Source organism: Perognathus longimembris, chromosome 5 (genome assembly GCF_023159225.1).
Source record: "Perognathus longimembris pacificus isolate PPM17 chromosome 5, ASM2315922v1, whole genome shotgun sequence".
Classification (NCBI taxonomy): Eukaryota; Metazoa; Chordata; class Mammalia; order Rodentia; family Heteromyidae; genus Perognathus; species Perognathus longimembris.
Genome location: NC_063165.1, coordinates 85,324,982 through 85,344,961, shown reverse-complemented (window position 1 = coordinate 85,344,961; position 19,980 = coordinate 85,324,982). Strand labels below are relative to the sequence as shown.

The following is a 19,980-nucleotide window of genomic DNA, read 5'->3' as shown; positions in this document are numbered from 1 at the left end:
GGAAACAGTATATATAGAAATTTCACTATAATGATTGAAAAAAGGGATAAAGAATTGAGTACATGCAGGAGATGGATATGCATGCACAAAGACAGATAACAGACCAGGAGATGATGTTAAAATTTAAAAGGATGAATCTGGGCTGCCAGCAAAATACTAACTAAGGATGTGCTGCTACGGAGAAGCAAGCCTGACCATGCCAAAGGCACCTTAGCCACTAACTGTACTTACTGAAGAGGAATGTATTTTTATATGTTAAAGTTCATGAATATTTATTATGTCCTAATTTTCTAATTTGGAAATGTGCTATTTCAACACTGAGTATCAATATCTTAAAATATCCCTTTGAAAATACCCATAGAAATACTGACAGATTCAACTACAGCCCCATGTGGAACCATTTCCATAATCTATATTGTGCTCCTTGGCAAAGTTATTCATTTTCTTAGCTGTGTTCAATTTTCTGTGTTATTTTCTTACAAGGAAAGTCATATATTTCCAAGGCCTCCAGGACATTGTTAACAAAGACCAAATCCACAGGACTAGGAAAATAACACTGGTGAAAAATTTTTGGATATAAATACGCTTGCACATTTTTTTTCCTTATAGCTCATGGCCTCAGAAAACCCATCACTGTCCTTTCGTATTGTCCTTCAAGCATGCTGGGTACACAGAGGCCTGCATCTGGATGTGAATTCATGGCAACTCGAAACTCAGGTGAAAACTGGTGGCTAGCAGAAGCACTCGGGGAGGGGAGGGTGACAGGGGAAGAACATGGCGAGTGGGGAGCTCTGTGGAGCAGCTTCTTAAAAGAGAAACACCAAGAGGATGCAAATCCTTTCTTTCCCAAGCTCTTGGCCTAATTCAGGCAAGTAATTTGTTTCTGGAGGATTAACCCTATCTCCCCCCAAGCCTATCTAATCTTTCCATGTACAGATGTCACCAATACCTTTGTAGGTCAATTAGATTTATGGGTAAAATTATTATATAAGAAAGATAATGCAAATGAAGTAAAGAGAGAAATATGCCTAAGAATTCAAGTAGATCATTTGTTCCTTTTAAAAACTCTGCTAGTTCAAGCCCTACGACTGACAAAGTTTAAAAAAAAACACAAACTTTGCTGACAAAATAAAAAAAAATTCCCTCCTAAAAACAACTTAGCGTAAATATTTAATTAACTATGCATACAGTTTGGTTAGCAAGCACAAGACCTTGAATTCAAACCCCAGGATGAGAGAGGAGAGAGAGAGAGGAGAAACAGAGAGAGACAGAAAGACAGAGAGGAGAGAGAGGAGATAGAGAAAGAGAGAGAGGAAAGACAGAGAGAGAGAGAGAGAGAGAGAGAGAGAGAGAGAGAGAGAGAGAGAGACGTATAACCGAAAAGCTGAGAAAAACTATGAAAACTTCTATATATCTGATGTGCTCAGTAGTGGAGAGCTTGAAGAAGTGTGTACACCCCGTGCCCCTAGAAAGAAAGGGAAGAACTTTATCTTAGAAGAAAGCTCTAAAACTCCCTTTGCCCTCGGCTTCTTAACCTCATTTCTCCTCTTAATCCAGAATTCAATATATTACTAGCATTACATATTTCCATTATGGATTTAAGAGGCTTTTGCAGGTTGGGCTAAGAAGATATTATCATTTAAAATAATCTTTACTAGTCATTGTATTCAATATACATTATGTAAAAAATGAACTACATAACCCCAGGGTAGAGACAGGAGGAGGAAAGTAGGGGACACAAAGGGAGGTCGAGAGACCCTGACCAAGACACACTGCACTCATAATCTGACTTATGGAATTGTAACCCCTTTCTTCAACTACTCAATAATAATAAAATAGTAATAAAATAAATCAAGGGGCTGGGGATGTGGCCGAGTGGCAAAAGAGCTTGCCTCGTATACATGAGGCCCTGGGTTCGATTCCTCAGCACCACATATACAGAAAACGGCCAGAAGTGGCGCTGTGGCTCAAGTGGCAGAGTGCTAGCCTTGAGCAAAAAGAAGCCAGGGACAGGGCTCAGGCCCTGAGTCCAAGGCCCAGGACTGACAAAAATCAATCAATCAATCAATCAAAATCAAAATACTCTTTCTAAAAAAGTGGCTGAAATGCCAAACAGTAAGCTCAAAAATAAACTTAAAAGTATAATGTAAATTGTGCTCGACTCCGGGGCTGGGGATATGGCCTAGTGGCAAGAGTGCTTGCTTCGTATACATGAGGCCCTGGGTTCGATTCCCCAGCACCACATATACAGAAAATGGCCAGAAGTGGCGCTGTGGCTCAAGTGGCAGAGTGCTAGCCTTGAGCAAAGAGAAGCCAGGGACAGTGCTCAGGCCCTGAGTCCAAGGCCCAGGACTGGCAAAAAAAAAAAATTGTGCTCGACTCCACTATAAGACATAAAGTAAGAGGATGAAGTATGATGAATTTGGGAATTCAGGCTCTCAAGTAGAGCATAAATGAGGTCCCTAAAAGTGTGGAAAAACATAGCTAAAGCCTCTATCCATTTAATTCAAGACTCTAATTTCTGTGGGGTGAAAGCAGAAGTGGAGACTTGGCTGCTGACAAGGCGAGGTCACTCCGGGTCCCGTTGCTTCTGGTGGGAGGGAAGCAGAGGCCGTCTGTGGGGAAGGGGCGCTGCTTCTCTCTGTGGCAGGTCAGACAGGTCCTCTCGGGTGAACTGACATTGCAGGCAAGGAATAGATGCTCTAAGCTAGAAATTATCCTGGGTTAGGATCCGTTTGGGAATATAAAACATGCCTGTTTCTCAAATAGAGGTGAAATGATGTGTGGTTTACTAGCCAACAAAACAGCTTTCCTCGTGCTTTTCTCCTGTCCTCGCCTCTCCGGCGCCCTCTGTTGAGGGTTGAACTCAGGGCCTGGAGTGTGAAAGGAAAGCACTTGACCGCGGACCTCCACCTGCAGCTTGTGTACTGTTAAAAGGGCTTAGTCACTAGCATCTCACAGATCTAGGGCTAGGTAATAACTGAGCAAGCCTTTCTAATACTCCATTCTCCTGTGATCTGACATTTTCACTAGGATGAAGCTTAGTGATTGTGATATCACAGCAAATGACTATGCTGATACTTATATTACCTAACATGGTTTGTTTGCTGCTTATTTTACTTTACCTTTAAATAGCGGTACAAAGGGGTTTCAATTCAACATATCAGCTTATAGTACAACAGATCTTGAGCAATTTACCCCTTTCATCATTCTTCCCCATCTCTCCCAATCCCACTCATCCTCTTAAGTTACCTGGTTCCATTGTCACATACATACACAGGATATTCTAACTGCATTTTCCATCCTTTTCTCTTCATTCATCTACCTCCTCCCTTTGACCTCCCCCACCTCTTACTACCTCAATTTCCAGTTTGCTGGTATTCATTTTGTTTGATGATAGATAAGTTACTTGTTCAAAGGAGTTAAACCACTGGAATCCTCCCTTTCATGTACTATACTTTAATTAATAGATTTATATATATGTGCATAGGATCATGTATATACTTACATAAATATTTATATATCAGATCTAACTTTCACAGGGGAGAAATGATGCGGTCTTTTTACAGTTTAAAAATGGTAATAGCGGGGCTGGGGATATAGCCTAGTGGCAAGAGTGCCTGCCTCAGATACACGAGGCCCTAGGTTCGATTCCCCAGCACCACATATACAGAAAAAACGGCCAGAAGCGGCGCTGTGGCTCAAGTGGCAGAGTGCTAGCCTTGAGCGGGAAGAAGCCAGGGACAGTGCTCAGGCCCTGAGTCCAAGGCCCAGGACTGGCCAAAAACAAACAAACAAAAAAAATGGTAATAGAAAAGAAAAAGAAAAAAATGGTAATAGGGCTGGGAATGTGGCTTAGCAGTAGAGTGCTTTCCTAGCATGCATGAAACCCTGGGTTCGATTCCTCAATACCACATAGACAGAGAAAAACAGAAGTGACACTGTGGCTCAAGAGATAACGTGCTAGACTTGAGCAAAAAGAAGGCAGGGACGGTGCTCAGGCCCTGAGCCCAAGCCCCAGGACTGGCAAATATAACAACAACAACAACAAGAAAACCCAACCCTGATAATATAGCTGACACTAGTGGTTCATGTCTATAATCCTAGCTAATTGGGCACCTAGGATTTCTTGCCACCCAGGCAAGAAAGTCCATGAAACTCCTATCTCCAATTAACCACCAAAAAGTGGGAAGCAGAATGCCAGCCTTGAGTAGAAATGCTAAGGGACAGTGCCCGACTGGGTGCATGCCCCAATAACAGCAATGAGTTGAAATGAAAGGAAAAGAAAACAGTAATATACAAGCTGCATGGTGTATGGGGACAATTCCAGTCACATGAGAGGCAGAAGCAAGACAATAGAGTCTGAAGCCAGCTCTGTCTAAGTTTGAGACTCTATCCTAAAAACATTTAAAAAACAATAGGGGTGGAACTTGGCTCAAGTATAGACCACTTGCCTAGCAAACCTGAGGTGCTGGGTTCAATCCCTCATACTAGATAGTGGGAATATTTAGTGACCCATTAACACTTCTTTATTGGAGAATGTTCAAAGGTGAGTGAGCTGCTCTGACCTTCTAGCTTGACTATCTCCAGACAGATGGTTGGAGAAAAGAACTTGGTTAAAATAAATTATCCTTGAGAAAAGAATGGCTCATGATAGAAACTAAACTACTGAGCTTCAAAAAGTTACTATATAAGCAGAATCAATGGTATTTTGATATTTAAAGGTAGAATAGAACAACTGAATAAATAAAATTGATACTGGAATTGCTAAAGCAGGTAAGTAGCTATTTCAGTGCTAAGCATACATTACAACTTCATGCTGGAATGTCTGATATGAATGCATATCCCATCCAGAGATGTTTAAACTTCAGATAGGTATGTTTGTGCTCTACTCTAGGTGTTCATTCAATTATCCCGGCTCCAATTATTCTGTGGTGTTGGGCCCAGGCACGTACATTATTATAAGCATCCTTGGTGATATTCATGTATACTTCTGGTCAAGATTACAAACTTAGAGGATGTTTATGTCATCATCCCCAATCCCCAATGCATTCCATTAGTCATAGTAAAACAAAGATCTCATATGCAAAGCTGCTTTGCCCACATATTCGCTACAAATTTTGTCGGCTTCTGTGTTTTTTGGTTTTTTTTTTTTGGCCAGTCCTGGGCCTTGGACTCAGGGCCTGAGCACTGTCCCTGGCTTCTTCCCGCTCAAGGCTAGCACTCTGCCACTTGAGCCACAGCGCCGCTTCTGGCCGTTTTCTGTATATGTGGTGCTGGGGAATCGAACCTAGGGCCTCGTGTATCCGAGGCAGGCACTCTTGCCACTAGGCTATATCCCCAGCCCCTGTGTTTTTCTTTTTTAATAAGCTTTATAGCAGTACTTGCAAAACTCCCATTTAATTTTTCCTTCCCACGCCACCAACAATTTAGTCAAAATTAAATGTATCTAGTGAAGATTTTTTTAAAGTAGTCAGTTTAGAGGTTGACTAAGAACTAGGTAAAAGTAGACTTGAATGCCAGTGGCTTTTGCCTGTAACCCTCGTTTCTCAGTAGGCTAAGATCAGAGAATCCTAGTTCAAGGTCAGAGGCTTGCCTGGGCAGAAAAAGCTTTGGGACTATCTCTAATCAATGAGCAAAATGCCAAACTGGAAGCATAGCTCAAGTGGTAAAGTGCTAGCCATGAGCAAGAAAGCTGAGCAAGAATTATAAAACCTTGTGTTCAAGCCACAGTACCAGTGCCATCAAAACAAAACAGCAACAAAAGAGAATGAAAAAGGCAGAGCTTTCCCTTTATAGCATGGAATAAGGTATAGGAAGGCATGAAGCTAGCATAAAAGGGGAAGCTACGTTATCATCAAGTCCTTCTTGAAACTTGCCCTCATGATATGACTTCATTATTTCACTTACACGGATGAGCAAACACTGAATTTGCCCCTACTGAAATGGAAAAACGAGTTACTGAAAGATACTTATTTTCAGGTCATGGGCAGTTTTATTTATGCAATAATTAGTCTTTTTACTATTAACAATTAAGAGCCAATTTGTTGGATACTATGGACCTATATTTCCATCTTAATTTAGTTCTTTTTATTTCTTACCTACATTTTAGAAAAAAAAATATTAACATACCTTGGGTCAAGAAGACTCCTCAAAAATTTGAAAAGTAAAACTTGGTTCTAAACAGGAAAACAATAAAAAAATACAATTACATTTTGAAACAACTATTCTAGACAGCAGTATGTCTGTTTCCATGAGGAAATGTAGCGTTCTTAGGCGTGCTGAGGAAGCACCTGGCATCTTTTATGCCCCCTCGAGAGTCCTGGTCACGGTTTCATTCGCTCATGAGTGCAGAGGGCACCTTGTTATCTCAGAAAAGGCCCCCAAGGAGACAGCGAGGACCTGAGAGACAGGAGCCTCACACTGCTCTGATGACAGCGGGTCCTGGAGGCACTGATGGTTTCAAACTGTCTCACCCCCCTGCTGGGCACAAGGGCCTATGCCAAGAGACAGCTAATCAGGTGGGGTGAGAGTTTCAGGCCCAAATGGAAAACCATCACCACAGCAAGCTCAGCAACTTTGCAACACAATCAACTGCAGAAGAAACGGCAATCACAACGAAATGTGTCAGCAGTCAGTACACAAAAGAAAATCTGGGATCTGTGTTGCACACTCAAGAGCTACAGGACTTTGTATAAGTCACTTAGCCTCGGTATTTAGTCTCTTTATGTCAGGGGGAAAGATTTGTATCTTCTTGCCTTCTGCCTAGGGTAGAAGTAAGGATTACATTAAAAAATAACCTTCTCGTGTTTCTAAGGTTTTGAGAAACCCAAACAAAGTAATGTTTCTTCTTTATATTTGACACATTTATATCATCTGTAAAGAGTGGACTTTCACAGTTAAAAAGGGCTAATACCACTTAATAATATTCATCAAGAATGTGATTTTTTAAAATAAATATTTATTACAGGAGATGTAGCTCAGTGATACCGTTCTTGCTTAACATGCACAAGGCCCTGGGTTCAATCCCTAGGACCATAAAAACGTGTGCGTGTGTGTGTGTGTGTGTGTGTGTGTGTGTGTGTACACTTTTCAGGTGTTACATAATCACTATTGTAATATAAAAATATATGATAAATATCAGTCTTTGAAAAGTCTGACAATTGTATTAATTGGCCTTTATCAGTATGACACTATGCTCAATCAACCTTAAATTTCCTATCTTCCCCCGATAACTTTGCTTTACTTTACCTGACTTTTCTCCCAATTAAACTTAACATTCTGGGTAATCTTCCTCTCAAGAATTCTCACCAAATTCCAGTGGCTCCTATCTGTAGTCCTAGCTACTCAGGAGGCTGAGATCTAAGGATCTGGGTTTGAAGCCGGATGGGGCAGGAAAGTCTGAGATTCTTATCTCCACTAAACTGCCAAAAAAGCCAGGAGTAGAGCTGTGGCTCAAGTGGTAGAGCGCTAGCCTTAACCAAAAAGAAGCCAGGGACAGCGCCCAGAGCCTAAGTTCAAGCCCCAGGAAAAGCACAAAAAAATAAGAAAAAAAATCCCCAAACTTTTATTCACAAGCCACTGTGCTCAGCTTATATTCTTATCTGTGTCCTCGGGATCTAGTACACTATGGTACGAAGTAGAGTCACAGTGAGTATTTAAATGAATGAATGCTGTATCTTTGTCTCTCACACCTTCCAACTCACTATTTTGTTTTCCATGTTTTACACTGTTCTTGCTATGTGAGGACACTGGATTGTGTCTGGTGTCCCTGTCATTGTCCTATTCCCCACATCTATCTCCTGACCATTTTGGTTCCATTGCCATAGCAACTGACAAAAATGATAAGGGAAATATTGGACCTATTAGAGGTACTTCTACTGAGCTTCTCAATATTCAGTATGCAGCTGTATTCTAGTTAAGATTATACGTGTATATATGTATGTATGTATATATATATATGTATAAAGTCAGCATGAAAATAATAAAGTTCTAGGTAAGTAACATAGCTCCAAGAAAATTCAGCTATGGGTTCTGAGGCATAAAGAGGGAAAAAAGGATCATGTGTGGTATTATGATTCCAAGAATGGCATAGGTTATGATTCTGGAAGTGTTTCTTTGATGTTAATATGTCAAAGATGAACTCTCTCATTTTAAGACTCAAAGTTCTTCACAACACTATTCCTAATATATACACACATACACAATATGCATAAATATAATGTAGACATTACTATGAAGTGGCAACTACCAACTTAATAAATTACTATAAAGCTCTTAGTTGGAGATTCAATAGTTGTTTCTCTACTAGATGTTTTTCTCCCTCAATATATGACAAGACTATTTACCTGAAGTTTTTGAATGACGGTTTCAATCTGTGCAGAAAAGTGGGTTGCAACCAAATCTGCAGCCTTCCAGGGCTTCAGAGCCACAAGTTCCTAGAATGGAGGGCAAGACAGAGCCATCTGTAACGTGCATTCAGATGGGGCGTCCATGGCTGTGAGGCAGGACAAGCTCGCTCAATACTGCCACAAGCTTGTGCCAGGCAGTCCCGGAGACCTGGACAAATGGTACCCAACTTAAGAAACATGATGCACATGAGCAAAACGAGGAATCTGCCACATAATAAAAATCAGGATTCGATTTTAAAGAGCAATTCAGAATTCATAGAAAATGAAAAGACTAGAAAACTCTGGATTCTGGCCATGATTAAACAGTACAAACAGAGAGGACGAAAGCTTTTTTAAACTCTATGTAATGCGTTTTGCCCTTGAACTTGAAAAAAAATGAGGAAAAGTAGTACAGTTGTCATTTCTCTAGTTAACTATCACAAAACTTTTTTTTTCTAGTGTCTACAGAATGGGAAACGTCTGAGGAAATCAACATAAGATCCTAAGTCATAAAGAGACTCAAACATAAGCCATTGCTCATTACTAACTGTTAATAATATCTGCTTCTGTCAAGTCTAGGATTTCCATCTGGTTTTTCAAACTTTCTTTGATACACGTGGCTACAGTTTTCTTCTCGAAACTCTGACATTGGACTCTGTCACATTCCCTTTGCCTTTTTCCATTACACCTTCTCTGTGGGAACACTGACTAACACAGCTCTGATACTCGGCTAAATGCAAAGACTAAATGTAGAACAACAGCACAGTATGTTATCTAGAAAAGCTTGTACAAGTTATTGCAATGTTATATGAGATGTTTAATAATTATTGTGCTGAGTAGCATTTGTAGATCCTACAACACTACTTTAATATATACCAAAAGAGAGAGGGTACAAGTAGCTTATTTCACAAACAAAATAGGGAATATTATCACTAATCTGCAGCAATTAAAAAGAAACTGCTAGAAATTAATTTATTCTAAAAGTTTAAAAATTCAGAAAAATGCTAAGCTCTTCAGAGCGTAATAAATTAGCTTAAGAAGAAACAAAAATGAATGTATTTTCAACCACTGAAGGCACTGATGGATTAGGGATATGGGTCTGTGATAGAGCTCTTGCCTACCATGCAAAAATCCTAGGGTTTGATCTCCAGGGAAACACACACACATACACACACACACACACTCTCTCTCTCTCTCTCTCTCTCTCTCTCTCTCTCTCTCTCTCTCTCTCTCTCTCTCTCTCTCTCTCTCTCTCTCTCTCCCTCTCTCTCCTTCTGGGCATGCTGGTAGATGTCTGTAGTCACAGTTAACTGGAGGAAGGAAAACTGTACAAGTTCAAGAGTTTAAGGTCAGCTTGGGCAACTTAGCAAAATTCTCTTTCCCAAAAAAAAAGAAGGAAAGAAGGAATGTAGAGAGGGAGGAAAGAAGGGAAGGAGGGAGGGACAGAAGAAAGAAAGAGAAACTGAATTAATGGAAAATCAGTCCAAAAAGAAAACATCACGTCTAGACAAACTCACCAGTAAGTTCTAATAAGCTTTTAGGGGCTTGTGGATTCCCGAAATTACAAATAGAGTATATACTTAAGCCCACATGTAATATTAAGAGGCACAGGTCCAGTCTTTCACTGGATGCTCAGAAAGGTCTAGAACCCCCAAAGTGCTAAGAATCACTAACTTTACACTGTGTGTGTTGTCAGAAAACTTCATCATAACTTTTTTCTATGTGATATTTTAATTGCGTTTACATTAATGAAGACCAAGACGTCCTTCAATGAAAACTCCATTTAAGTGAAATCATGACCTTAGATACTAAAAGGTTGAAGGTAAGGAAATGTGCAGAAGTAGGGAGAAGAGTCAGCACAGATAGCTGTTGTACAGCAAAAATATTTCTTGCTTCTCCAGCATGAGCTGTCTGCTGAGTAATTTGTCTGCCCATTGATTAATTCATCACATTTCACATTATGCAGAGACACAGCTTCTTTTTCTTTGTATCTGGAGTCCATATGTGCAGACCATGGAATAACACAGATGAGTGAAAAAACAGAATGAATCATAATGTGACACTCCCTACAAACCTGAAGAGTATTAGGAAAAGAAAGGCTCAATGAGAAGGAAAGAAAAAGATAAAACTCAAAACTGAAGGAATGTCTCATTCATGTTGTTGACAGGAAACAGACAATAAATAATGTGTGTTGTATCCTGACACCCATAACTTAGCATGGCGACCATTGGGGATGACACATCTCCTGACTGAGCCAACTTCACCCTGATGTGTAACCAAACATGCAATATTGGCACACACAGTCTTTTTTATTGTTGTTGTTGGTCGTGGGTCTTGAACTCAGGATCTGGGTTGTCCTGGAGCTCTTTTGCTCAAGGCTAGTGCTCTACCATTTGAGCCACAGTGCCACTTCCAGTTTTCTTCTATTATTATTATTTATTTATTTATTTATTTTTGTTGCCAGTCCTGGGGCTTGGACTCAGGGCCTGAGCGCTGTCCCTGGCTTCTTTTTGCTCAAGGCTAGCACTCTACCACTTGAGCCACAGCGCCACTTGTGGCTTTTTCCATATATGTGGTGCTGAGGAATCGAACCCAGGGTGAGACAAGCACTCTACCATGAGGCCATATTGCCAGCCCCCACTTCCAGTTTTCTAGTGGCTAACTGAAGATAAGAGTCGCCTGGACTTTCCCGCTCAAGCTGGCTTTCAGCCATGATGTGAGCCACTGGCTGCTGGCTAGCACACACAGTAGTCTGTGGGGGAAATAAACAACAAAACACAACAGAAAACGCCCTGTAACCTCAAGTTAACCTATGTAACAAATAATAGCTGCCACTACTTAGTTAGCATAAAGTTAGTTTGGAAGACATAAAATGGTCTGTTAGGTCAGTACCTCAATATGATCCATTGCTTTCTTCCACACAGACTGCTTCTCCTCTACACTGTGGCCAGGAATGGATAAGATGTTGTGAATGTAATTAAAGACTTCTTCCTGGAGAGCATAAGAGGAGACATCTATTGACTCACCGAGCAATACTGAGTCTCCTGGCTAAGTATCAATCTTGAGAAATAGTCACTGTTTGTATACAGAAACTATTTAGAGATAGTTAATCAATGGAAACTGAAGAGAATATGTAACCACTTAGATTATTAGAAGTAACAAACTTATTCCAATTAACTGTGGGCTCAATTTACTAATCTTCAATGACCACTTCAGGGAGTATATCATACTTGGGCTTTTGGTGGTCCCTTTCAAGTTCCCAAATCACTCTTGCCCTTTTGTAGTACCCTCCACCTACACTAAGTTTCATTTCATCTATACAATCACTATTCAGTTCCTGAAAAGGGTCAATTTCCTCCATCTTAACACTTTTGCACATACTGTTCCCTATCTTGGAACAGTCTTACTGTGGCTGCTTGTTTGAGTGGCTTCTCAAGTAGCAAAACACAATCAATCTCTAAGTGGCTTTGCTGAGATTCTTTCTCTGGCTGTGCTGTTATAATTCAGTCCCCATTATCCTTCAATGTTCATCTGTCTCTATTCTATAGCACTTACCACAATTTTAAGTATGTACTTGGCTTTGCTTATTGTCAGTCTCTAGCACTGAATTACAAATTCCAAAGAATCAGGAATGACATTTTTAGTTATCAATACAGAATTATTTTAGAGTAAGAACACAAACAAAAACCTAGTGAATAGTGGAGAAAACCTTGGGTCAACAAACATCTGTCTATTTCTGTTGCTGGGGTGGGGGAGCAGTAAACAGTCTTTTAACTTACCTCTCTCAGTGGGTCACGCAAGTAGCAATCAATAATTTTGTCATATTGGTGTTCACGTTCATACATAAATTCACAAATCTGATAGCTGGAACACAAAAGGAGGAAGTTCAGTGTACCCAACAGGCACTGGCTGTTGGCTTGCTTATTGCTCAAACATACAGGTTAATTTTGAGAAAAATGAGTGGCTCCATTTCTGCTGTCACACAGTTGCAAAGGTTGTGTGTGTCTAATGCAGCAGATGCTCTCCAAGGGCTTGGGAGGCTAGAACATTTCAAATTCTAGATGATCACATTAGGGATGATCAACCAGTAACACATATATTTTTTAGAAACCTTCAAATTCTGAAAAACTCTGAAATCCGAAACTCTCCCAGCTGCAACCATTTCCGATAAAGCCTGTATGAAGTAGTTAAGGGAGATGAGCCTCTGCCCACCATTCCTCCAAGTGTGGTTTAAGATACCATTGACTATAATGTGCACAAGAAATATAAAGGGAGGATAGAAAATGCTAAGAAAACAGTGTGCTATATGATATAGTCGATAAGGTAATAGAAATTTACAAGTTTTTGTATTGTTTCTCTGATCAAAATTAATGTCAAAATATTCAACAAACTAGATACATAGCAACATTACCATACCATATCTTATTTGGTACGTCAAACTTTGTCTACTATACATCATTATAAAAAAAATCTATGAACTATCATGGCAATATAAAGTTACGAAAAAAATCTAAGCCAGGTGCTGGTAGCTTATGCCTATAATCCTAGCTACTCAGGAGGTTGAGATCTAAGAATCATGGCTCAACGTCAGCCGGGGCAGGAAAGGCCATAAGACTCTTCTCTTCAATGTAGCACCTAAAAACCAGAAATGGAGCTGTGGTTCAGTTTGAAAGTGCTTGTCTTGAGCAAAAAGTTGCAGGGCCTGTGCCCAGGCCCTGAGTTCAAGTCCTACTATGGACAAAAGAAATCTATAACCAAGTGTGTTGGTTCATGCCTGTAATATAGCACTCAAAAGGCAAAGGGATTCCAAGTTCAAGGCCAGTCTGGGCTCATAGTAAGACCCTGTTTAAAAACACCAGAAAAAAAATCTAAAATACTGAAGTATTGTAAGATTAAAACAAATCTACAAACACTTCAAACGGATACCATCAATTTCTAAAAACTTTACCAATTCTAGAATTCAACTGAAAATGAAAAGCAAAAGCTTTGATGTTTAGATTTTTGTTGTTATTTGTATAACATTTCTTAATTTTACAAAACAGTAATACCTCAGTAAAGTGGGCTTCAATTTAGGGAGATACAATTTAATAGTCCTATGGAAAACTAATACACAGATTCAAAACAACTTACAACTCAGCTTTTTCTGCCATGCGGATGAGTCGGCTCTCTTCAAACTGAACTATTCCTCCAGCCTGCAGCAATTCTAAAAGGACCTGAACATACAAAATAAATGAGTGAAAACACTGGGGAATTTAATTTTATTTGCTAGCTCGAGAAGGGTTCATGCAGACCATAACTTAGTTTTCTCTTTTATATTCTTGCTTGATGATATTTTGGCTTGTTTTCACAGATGCAAGAGGTCAGACTATTATACTGTTGACCATATTGTATTTAAGTCTTATAAAAAAAGACAGATGGCTTTTCTTTTCAAACATGGAAGGAATGCCATAGTATTTGCAAATACGGTCCTTGAAGAATGCAGAACTGATTACCCACCCCTCTCAAGCTAAAAATGACTGCATATATCTTTCCAAGAAATAAGGTTTTGTTTGGCATTATTTTTATACCTTAGGGTTAAAAAAAAAATCTATGGTCCATAGGTAGTATCTATGTTTACATACTAATTAATAAAAATTTAAACACTGGGGTACTTCAGAGAAGCAGCATTCAAAATATCCAAAAAGTAGAAACAAGCCAAAGAATGAATGAACACATCAAATGTGATCTATACACATATGCTACAATACAAATGAACCTTAGAGATACTATGCTAGGTAAAATCAATTCAAACACAAAAGGTCAAATACCATGACTGCACTTAAATGAGCTATGTAGAGTAAGAAAACAGTGAGAAACAGAGAGCAGAACAATGGCGGCCAGGGGCTGGAGAAAGGGAAACTAGAAGCTGTGTATTGGCTTAGTGTAAATGGAGGTTCTGTTTCGGAAGGTGTGAACTGAAGATGCGATGATGACAACTGCACAACAGTGTGAACATACTTAATGTCAATGAATTACACACTTAAGATAGCTTATTTTATTTTACAACAGAAAAAAATACTGACACACATATAGTTAATTTTTATCATGCTAGCTGAACAGAAAAGTATGAGTAGGATATTGAACTGGATTCATCAGTACTTTGAAGCAAACCTCAGAAAACATCATCGAGGCATTGCACAGCTATTAGTGTGAGAAAGCAAGCTGTCCCCATGTGAAGTTTGCATCCAGGGTCCCAAGACCCTTGAAACCAGGGAGTCCCAGGACTCCAAGCGCCACTTAACCAAGTGCTTTCCAACACAGTAAACTTACTATTTTTAAGCTCGATAAAATCTGTCTAGATCTTATGTTTCAATGCCCAAATTTTATTTTGATCATTAAAATAAACTGTTACATACAATAAATATGGAGTGAACCCTATCTGCCATGTCAGTTTGGAATAAAATAACAGGAAAGCCATTGTAGGAGTCAATCTTACCAACTTACTTAGTGCAGATGACTAAATTTTGAGGGACTTTGTAAACTAGTTATTAAAAGTTTAGCAGTTATTGAAGACTGAGAGTTGTATTAGCTTACAGTTAAACAAATGTAAAACAAAGGTAATCAATACTCAAACCCACCCCTGGCCAGTTGTTTAGCTACATGTGACTCTTACCTATCTCACCGTTATCTATATCCACTGTGGCAGTGCCTGAGTGTGGAGGGAGTCCCTCACACCCGTGCTGCCGTGCATCTCCCTGTCCTACATCCGGTGACAACACACCGGCAGGTTAGATCAGCCATGATGGGAGTACTTACACCATGGGAATGGGTGGGTGGATGCTACAAATCAGCAAGGTGCTTTTAAAAACTGTCATCTTTTCACAGGGTTGTAAGGCCAAACAAATAAATAAAAATAAGATAGAGGAGCTGGGAATATGGCCTAGTGGCAAGAGTGCTTGCCTCGTATACATGAGGCCCTGGGTTCGATTCCTCAGCACCACATATACAGAAAACGGCCAGAAGGGGCGCTGTGGCTCAAGTGGCAGAGTGCTAGCCTTGAGCAAAAAGAAGCCAGGGACAGTGCTCAGGCCCTGAGTTCACGGCCTAGGACTGGCCAAAAAAAAAAAAAGATAGAGACTATATGTGGCCACAAACCCTAAAATACGTTTTCTTTGGTACGTTTATAGAGAAAATTTGATAATCCTGGGCTGGAAAATAGGAAAAAATAACAATAAGGTAACAGATTTAAAGTACCCATGTCTCTACATTATGCATTACATTGTGAAGAGAACAAATAAAAATTGTGGACTTATTTTCCCAGCATTCAAAAGCTGATATCTGATTCAGCAGAGAAATCACTTCATTGAAGAAGGATTAAGGTTCTGACACATCTGTTGCCCTTTCTTCTTGCTCATTTACACAAATGAAAACAATCACCAACAGGGGAGTCAGCTATTAATGACTTCTCAGCAAGGCATTAGAAAATCCTGGAAAATTCCACACGGACAATTTATTTGATATGTAGCAATGACATAAGGGAAAGTGTGTTGGATTAGAATGGAAGGATCTAGCTTTTTCCTTGAACAACTTACTACATCAAGTTTCTATACTTCTAAAATGAAAAGAGGACAGATAATTGGAAAGGACATGTCCAGTAACATTCTCTAATACTAAGATATTGTGATTCTTTCTCAAAGCTTTGTTTTTTGGCTTTACTTCTTGTTAATTTACCTGTTGATTAGTTAGAGTTCTTTATTTATTATTACAGTTTCTATCACTATGTAGGGTTATACACATGATCCACCCTTACTGCCAAATGAGGGGGTCTTCATTATTATTTGTATCCAATATAATTTAAGAGATAGCCAAAATTATAGCACTGTTTGCTATCCTGTGATGTCCTGCAGCCGTTTCTGGGCCACAGCAGTGCAAAGAAGTCAGTGTGGCTCCTCTGTGCTCTGAGCTCCCCTTCTGGGCTGTGTCTACCTGAGGTCAGCCCTCATTTTCGTGAAGGCATGTTTTCACTCACTATGCAGCCCAGCCCCGCCTAGACTGTGCAATCTTTCCGCCTCTGCTTCCCTGGGCTTGATTACAGGGCATGCGCCATCAATCCCGATTGGCTTCTAAAAGATTCCACTAGTAGACGTGCTCCTCAGAAAAGCAGCACAAATACGAAGGAGTGGTAACCAGTTACCATCTCACACTGATCAAGGAGAAGGAGAGGCAGAGGGGGCCGAGTCTTCAGAATGGGGTCAGTGCAGTGGGGCCTCGGAGGCCTCCTAAAAATTGAGTGTGCCAACTTTTATAGCAGTCTTTCTGGTTCAGGACCAGAGCAGGAAGCAATGGTCAGATGAATGACACTGGTGGTACAACAGATGCCTCCTAACAGGAAGGGTCAATTATTCTCTTCGGAGTCATGCGGGATGCAGATAGGTCTACGGTCCCTAAGAACTTATTCTGATGTTAGATCCTTCCACAGGCACCCTACCAACTATCAACACTACTTCCCAGTTGCCACAGTCTTTAGCTTAGAATTAGTGTTTGAAACAAGTTATTTTCCCTGTAGGTATGTCTAGCGAGATATGTCTTCTTTCTCATTCTTTAGCAAAGAGTTCTAGTTCTTACCTGCTGTCTCTCAGAATGCCTGGAGTCATCATCGGGACTACAGAGGAATTCCAGAACCTGGCCAAAAAAGGTAAGCTTTATTGTATATTAGCAAGCATGCCTAAAACTGTTGGGATGGAAACAGCAATAACTACCCTTCCAATGTGAGGATTCTTCGCTCAACTGTAACAAATACCATAGCGTATGGTACTATCCCAACTGACTGTCCTGGTACATGAGGCATCAGGCTCCCATCTGCTAACAGTGTAACGTGTGCTTTTTACCCGTATTTCCTTACTCTTCAGGAATCCAGTTGAAAATGTTGCTGTGCCAACCTTTTCCGATAATGCCATAAGGCAGTATCATCTAAACTCCTTAACTTTCAGTTCTCTCAGGCCATGGACTGAGCACCGACTTTGTACTCATGATGCCTGAATTTAACTTTAGTAACACATGACAACAAATTACTGTGAATAATAAATGAGTTACTTAACCTCTCCAGGCATCATTTCAAAATGGGGAACTGTATCACTCCAGAACTGTTGGGAGGATTGACTTAATGAACACATACACAACTTGGCAGCAGTACTTGGCACTATGAAGCGCTGAGTAAATACTAGTCATTATTGGCTGCTTTCTTCAAGAAGAAAGCATTTTCTTTGCCATCTAGAGATATATAGAATTGTGATCAGGAAATACTTTCCAAGCCAAAAGTCATTTGTAAGTAAATTCAAATTTTCTAAAAGTAATTTCTGCTCCAGATGATTGCCATCATGATTTTACTACCAGTGAGGTGAGGTGGTTCTTAAATTAGAAAATTCTTGAGCAAAGAGGCAATTCTAGGCCACTGAAAGCAACTCAATTTATTATAGGGCAGAATCTCTATAAACCAATCTCTCAAATGGTATCAGAATCACTCAGAATATATTAGTATATGATTATTCAGAATACATCTTTAAAATACTTAACTCAGATGTTTAAAATGCTTAACTCAGATTGAAGACCTCTAAAGTCGTCTCCTTGGTAGAGTGCTTATTCAATGGTTGATCATATTAAGAAACAGTGAACATTTTTGGGATCAGTAAATAGGAGAAACAGTTCTAGTTCTTGTTAAAGACATTTACCTGATCAAAGAGGGTTCTGTTCACAAACAAGGTATTGTCAGGCTTTGCAAGCTGCCGAGCCAGGAAAGTAAAGAGACACCCTACTTGCGAGGGAGTGAAATCCGAATTTTCCACCATAACCTGGAAAAGAAGAGACCATTTATTTAATATGCCATCTGGTTTGGAGGCAAGAAGAAAAAATATATACACAATTAGAAGCGAACCTCATTACTGAAAACTCAGAAAAGATTCTTGTATGGACTTTGCAAAAATTAAGTTCAGTAGCATTTAGAGAAGGAGCACAGTTACTTGCATATTCTGAAAGGAAAACATTTTAGTGGTTTTGGCAGCTTTCTGGCACAACCTGGAAGAGAACTGAATCATAAGAGAAGGGAATGTGAGATTTCAAAGAAATATTAATGTCTCCCTCCAGGATTCTTAGGATCCTACTAAAATGATATTTAAATTAAATTTAAATAACCCTACAAAATGTTCCTATGAGCCAGGCACCAGTGGCTCATGCCTGTAAACCTAGGTACTTAAGTGGCTGAGATCTGAGGATTATGGTTCCAAGTCTGCCTGGACAGGAAAGGCCGTGAGACTCTTATCTTCAATTAACCACCAGAAAAGCACAAGTGGTGCTGCACGTGGCTCAACGTGGTGCAGTGCTAGCCTCAAGGGAAAGAGCTCAGAAATAGAGCCCAGGCCCTGAGTTCAACGCCCATGAAGAAGGAAAGAAGAGAGCTACTTTGTGGTCTGAGTTAAGGAAACCTGTGAGTAGAGCGACCTCAATGAAGTGAATGGCTTCTGCCTTGTCCACAGCCAGACGGGGAGTGGCGGGTGATGGAGATTCACTGATAGGAAACCACCCGCCACTCCCCGTCTGCCTGTGGACAAGGCAGAAGCACAGTGGAAAAAAACAAAAAACAGTTCAACTATTAGAGTGAGAATTTGCAAAGAAATGAGAAAAAGAGCTTTGAAGTTAAGCTTTAAAGGCCATCCAGACCCCTTGCCAAAGGAAAAGTCCGCAGAGGAGTGAGCAAAGAGAGGGACACAGGAAAACCAGTGTCTGTCAGGGGACTGAGAGCTTCATTAGGATTCAGCAGGAGGGAGAAACTAAGTGAATAAAAGATCAGGCCTCAAATGTCAACATATGGAATGTGGACGTGTCTACAGAAAATTGAGAAGCTGCTAAAGTAGTGATTCTGACCAGAACAATGCTTCTAAGGATGACCTCATCTGTACAAAGGGATGAATAACAGAAGAAAAGGAAAGCAGTGGGGGTGGGCGTGGGGGGTGCCATGGAGGTGAGCGCAGGAGTCCCCAGGAGGGAGGGACAGAGGCGTTCTGAACTAGGGCAGCAGGATGGACACGGAAGGAGAAACGGACAAAAGCAGAGAGGAGGCGGGACAAGTGTTCCCATGTATGCAAACGTGTGACGAAAGGCCCAAATAAAAACGGTTGATTTTGAGTATGATTGGCAAGCGGCAGAGTGCTGCCATCAAGCTTTGAGGGCAGGGAGACGGTGTTTTGGGCTAGCCGAATCAATGGAGACAACTTGTCACATCACTGCATACCTGTTAAAAAAATCTCAGGTTCCTTCCCTCCATCTCAATTCAAAGATAAATGATAAGATTTGTTCTATTACAAAATAAGATTTGTTCTATTACAAAATAGTCCTGTAGAGCCTTTGTTTAGACCTATCTTTTCTTATTTTGCTAGTAATCTACCCTTTATTTTCATCTTTCTGCTTTGCGTCCAGCAACAGGCACTTGTGAACGCGTATATTCATAATCACAATGCCGCATGTTTTGTTCTATGCAGTAGACCTTTGGTATCCATTCAGATATGGTTCCAAGGAGACGATCATTGAGGAAAGCCCTCATGTGCTCAGGACGCAGAGT

At 40.2% G+C, this 19,980-nt stretch overlaps 1 protein-coding gene across 2 annotated transcripts in view; it reads right to left on the bottom strand.

The window, feature by feature from the left end:
* Positions 1-19,980, bottom strand: part of Vps8 (VPS8 subunit of CORVET complex) — a 192,355-nt gene that overhangs the window by 63,954 nt on the left and 108,421 nt on the right. For both annotated transcript variants that reach the window (XM_048347271.1, XM_048347272.1), the window contains exons 30-36: positions 18,098-18,217; positions 16,995-17,051; positions 13,521-13,603; positions 12,170-12,254; positions 11,283-11,381; positions 8,349-8,438; positions 6,133-6,179 (exon numbers count right to left, since the gene is read on the bottom strand). In XM_048347271.1, coding sequence (XP_048203228.1) covers positions 6,133-6,179; positions 8,349-8,438; positions 11,283-11,381; positions 12,170-12,254; positions 13,521-13,603; positions 16,995-17,051; positions 18,098-18,217 — 581 coding nt within the window. The remainder of the gene's footprint in view (positions 1-6,132; positions 6,180-8,348; positions 8,439-11,282; positions 11,382-12,169; positions 12,255-13,520; positions 13,604-16,994; positions 17,052-18,097; positions 18,218-19,980) is intronic.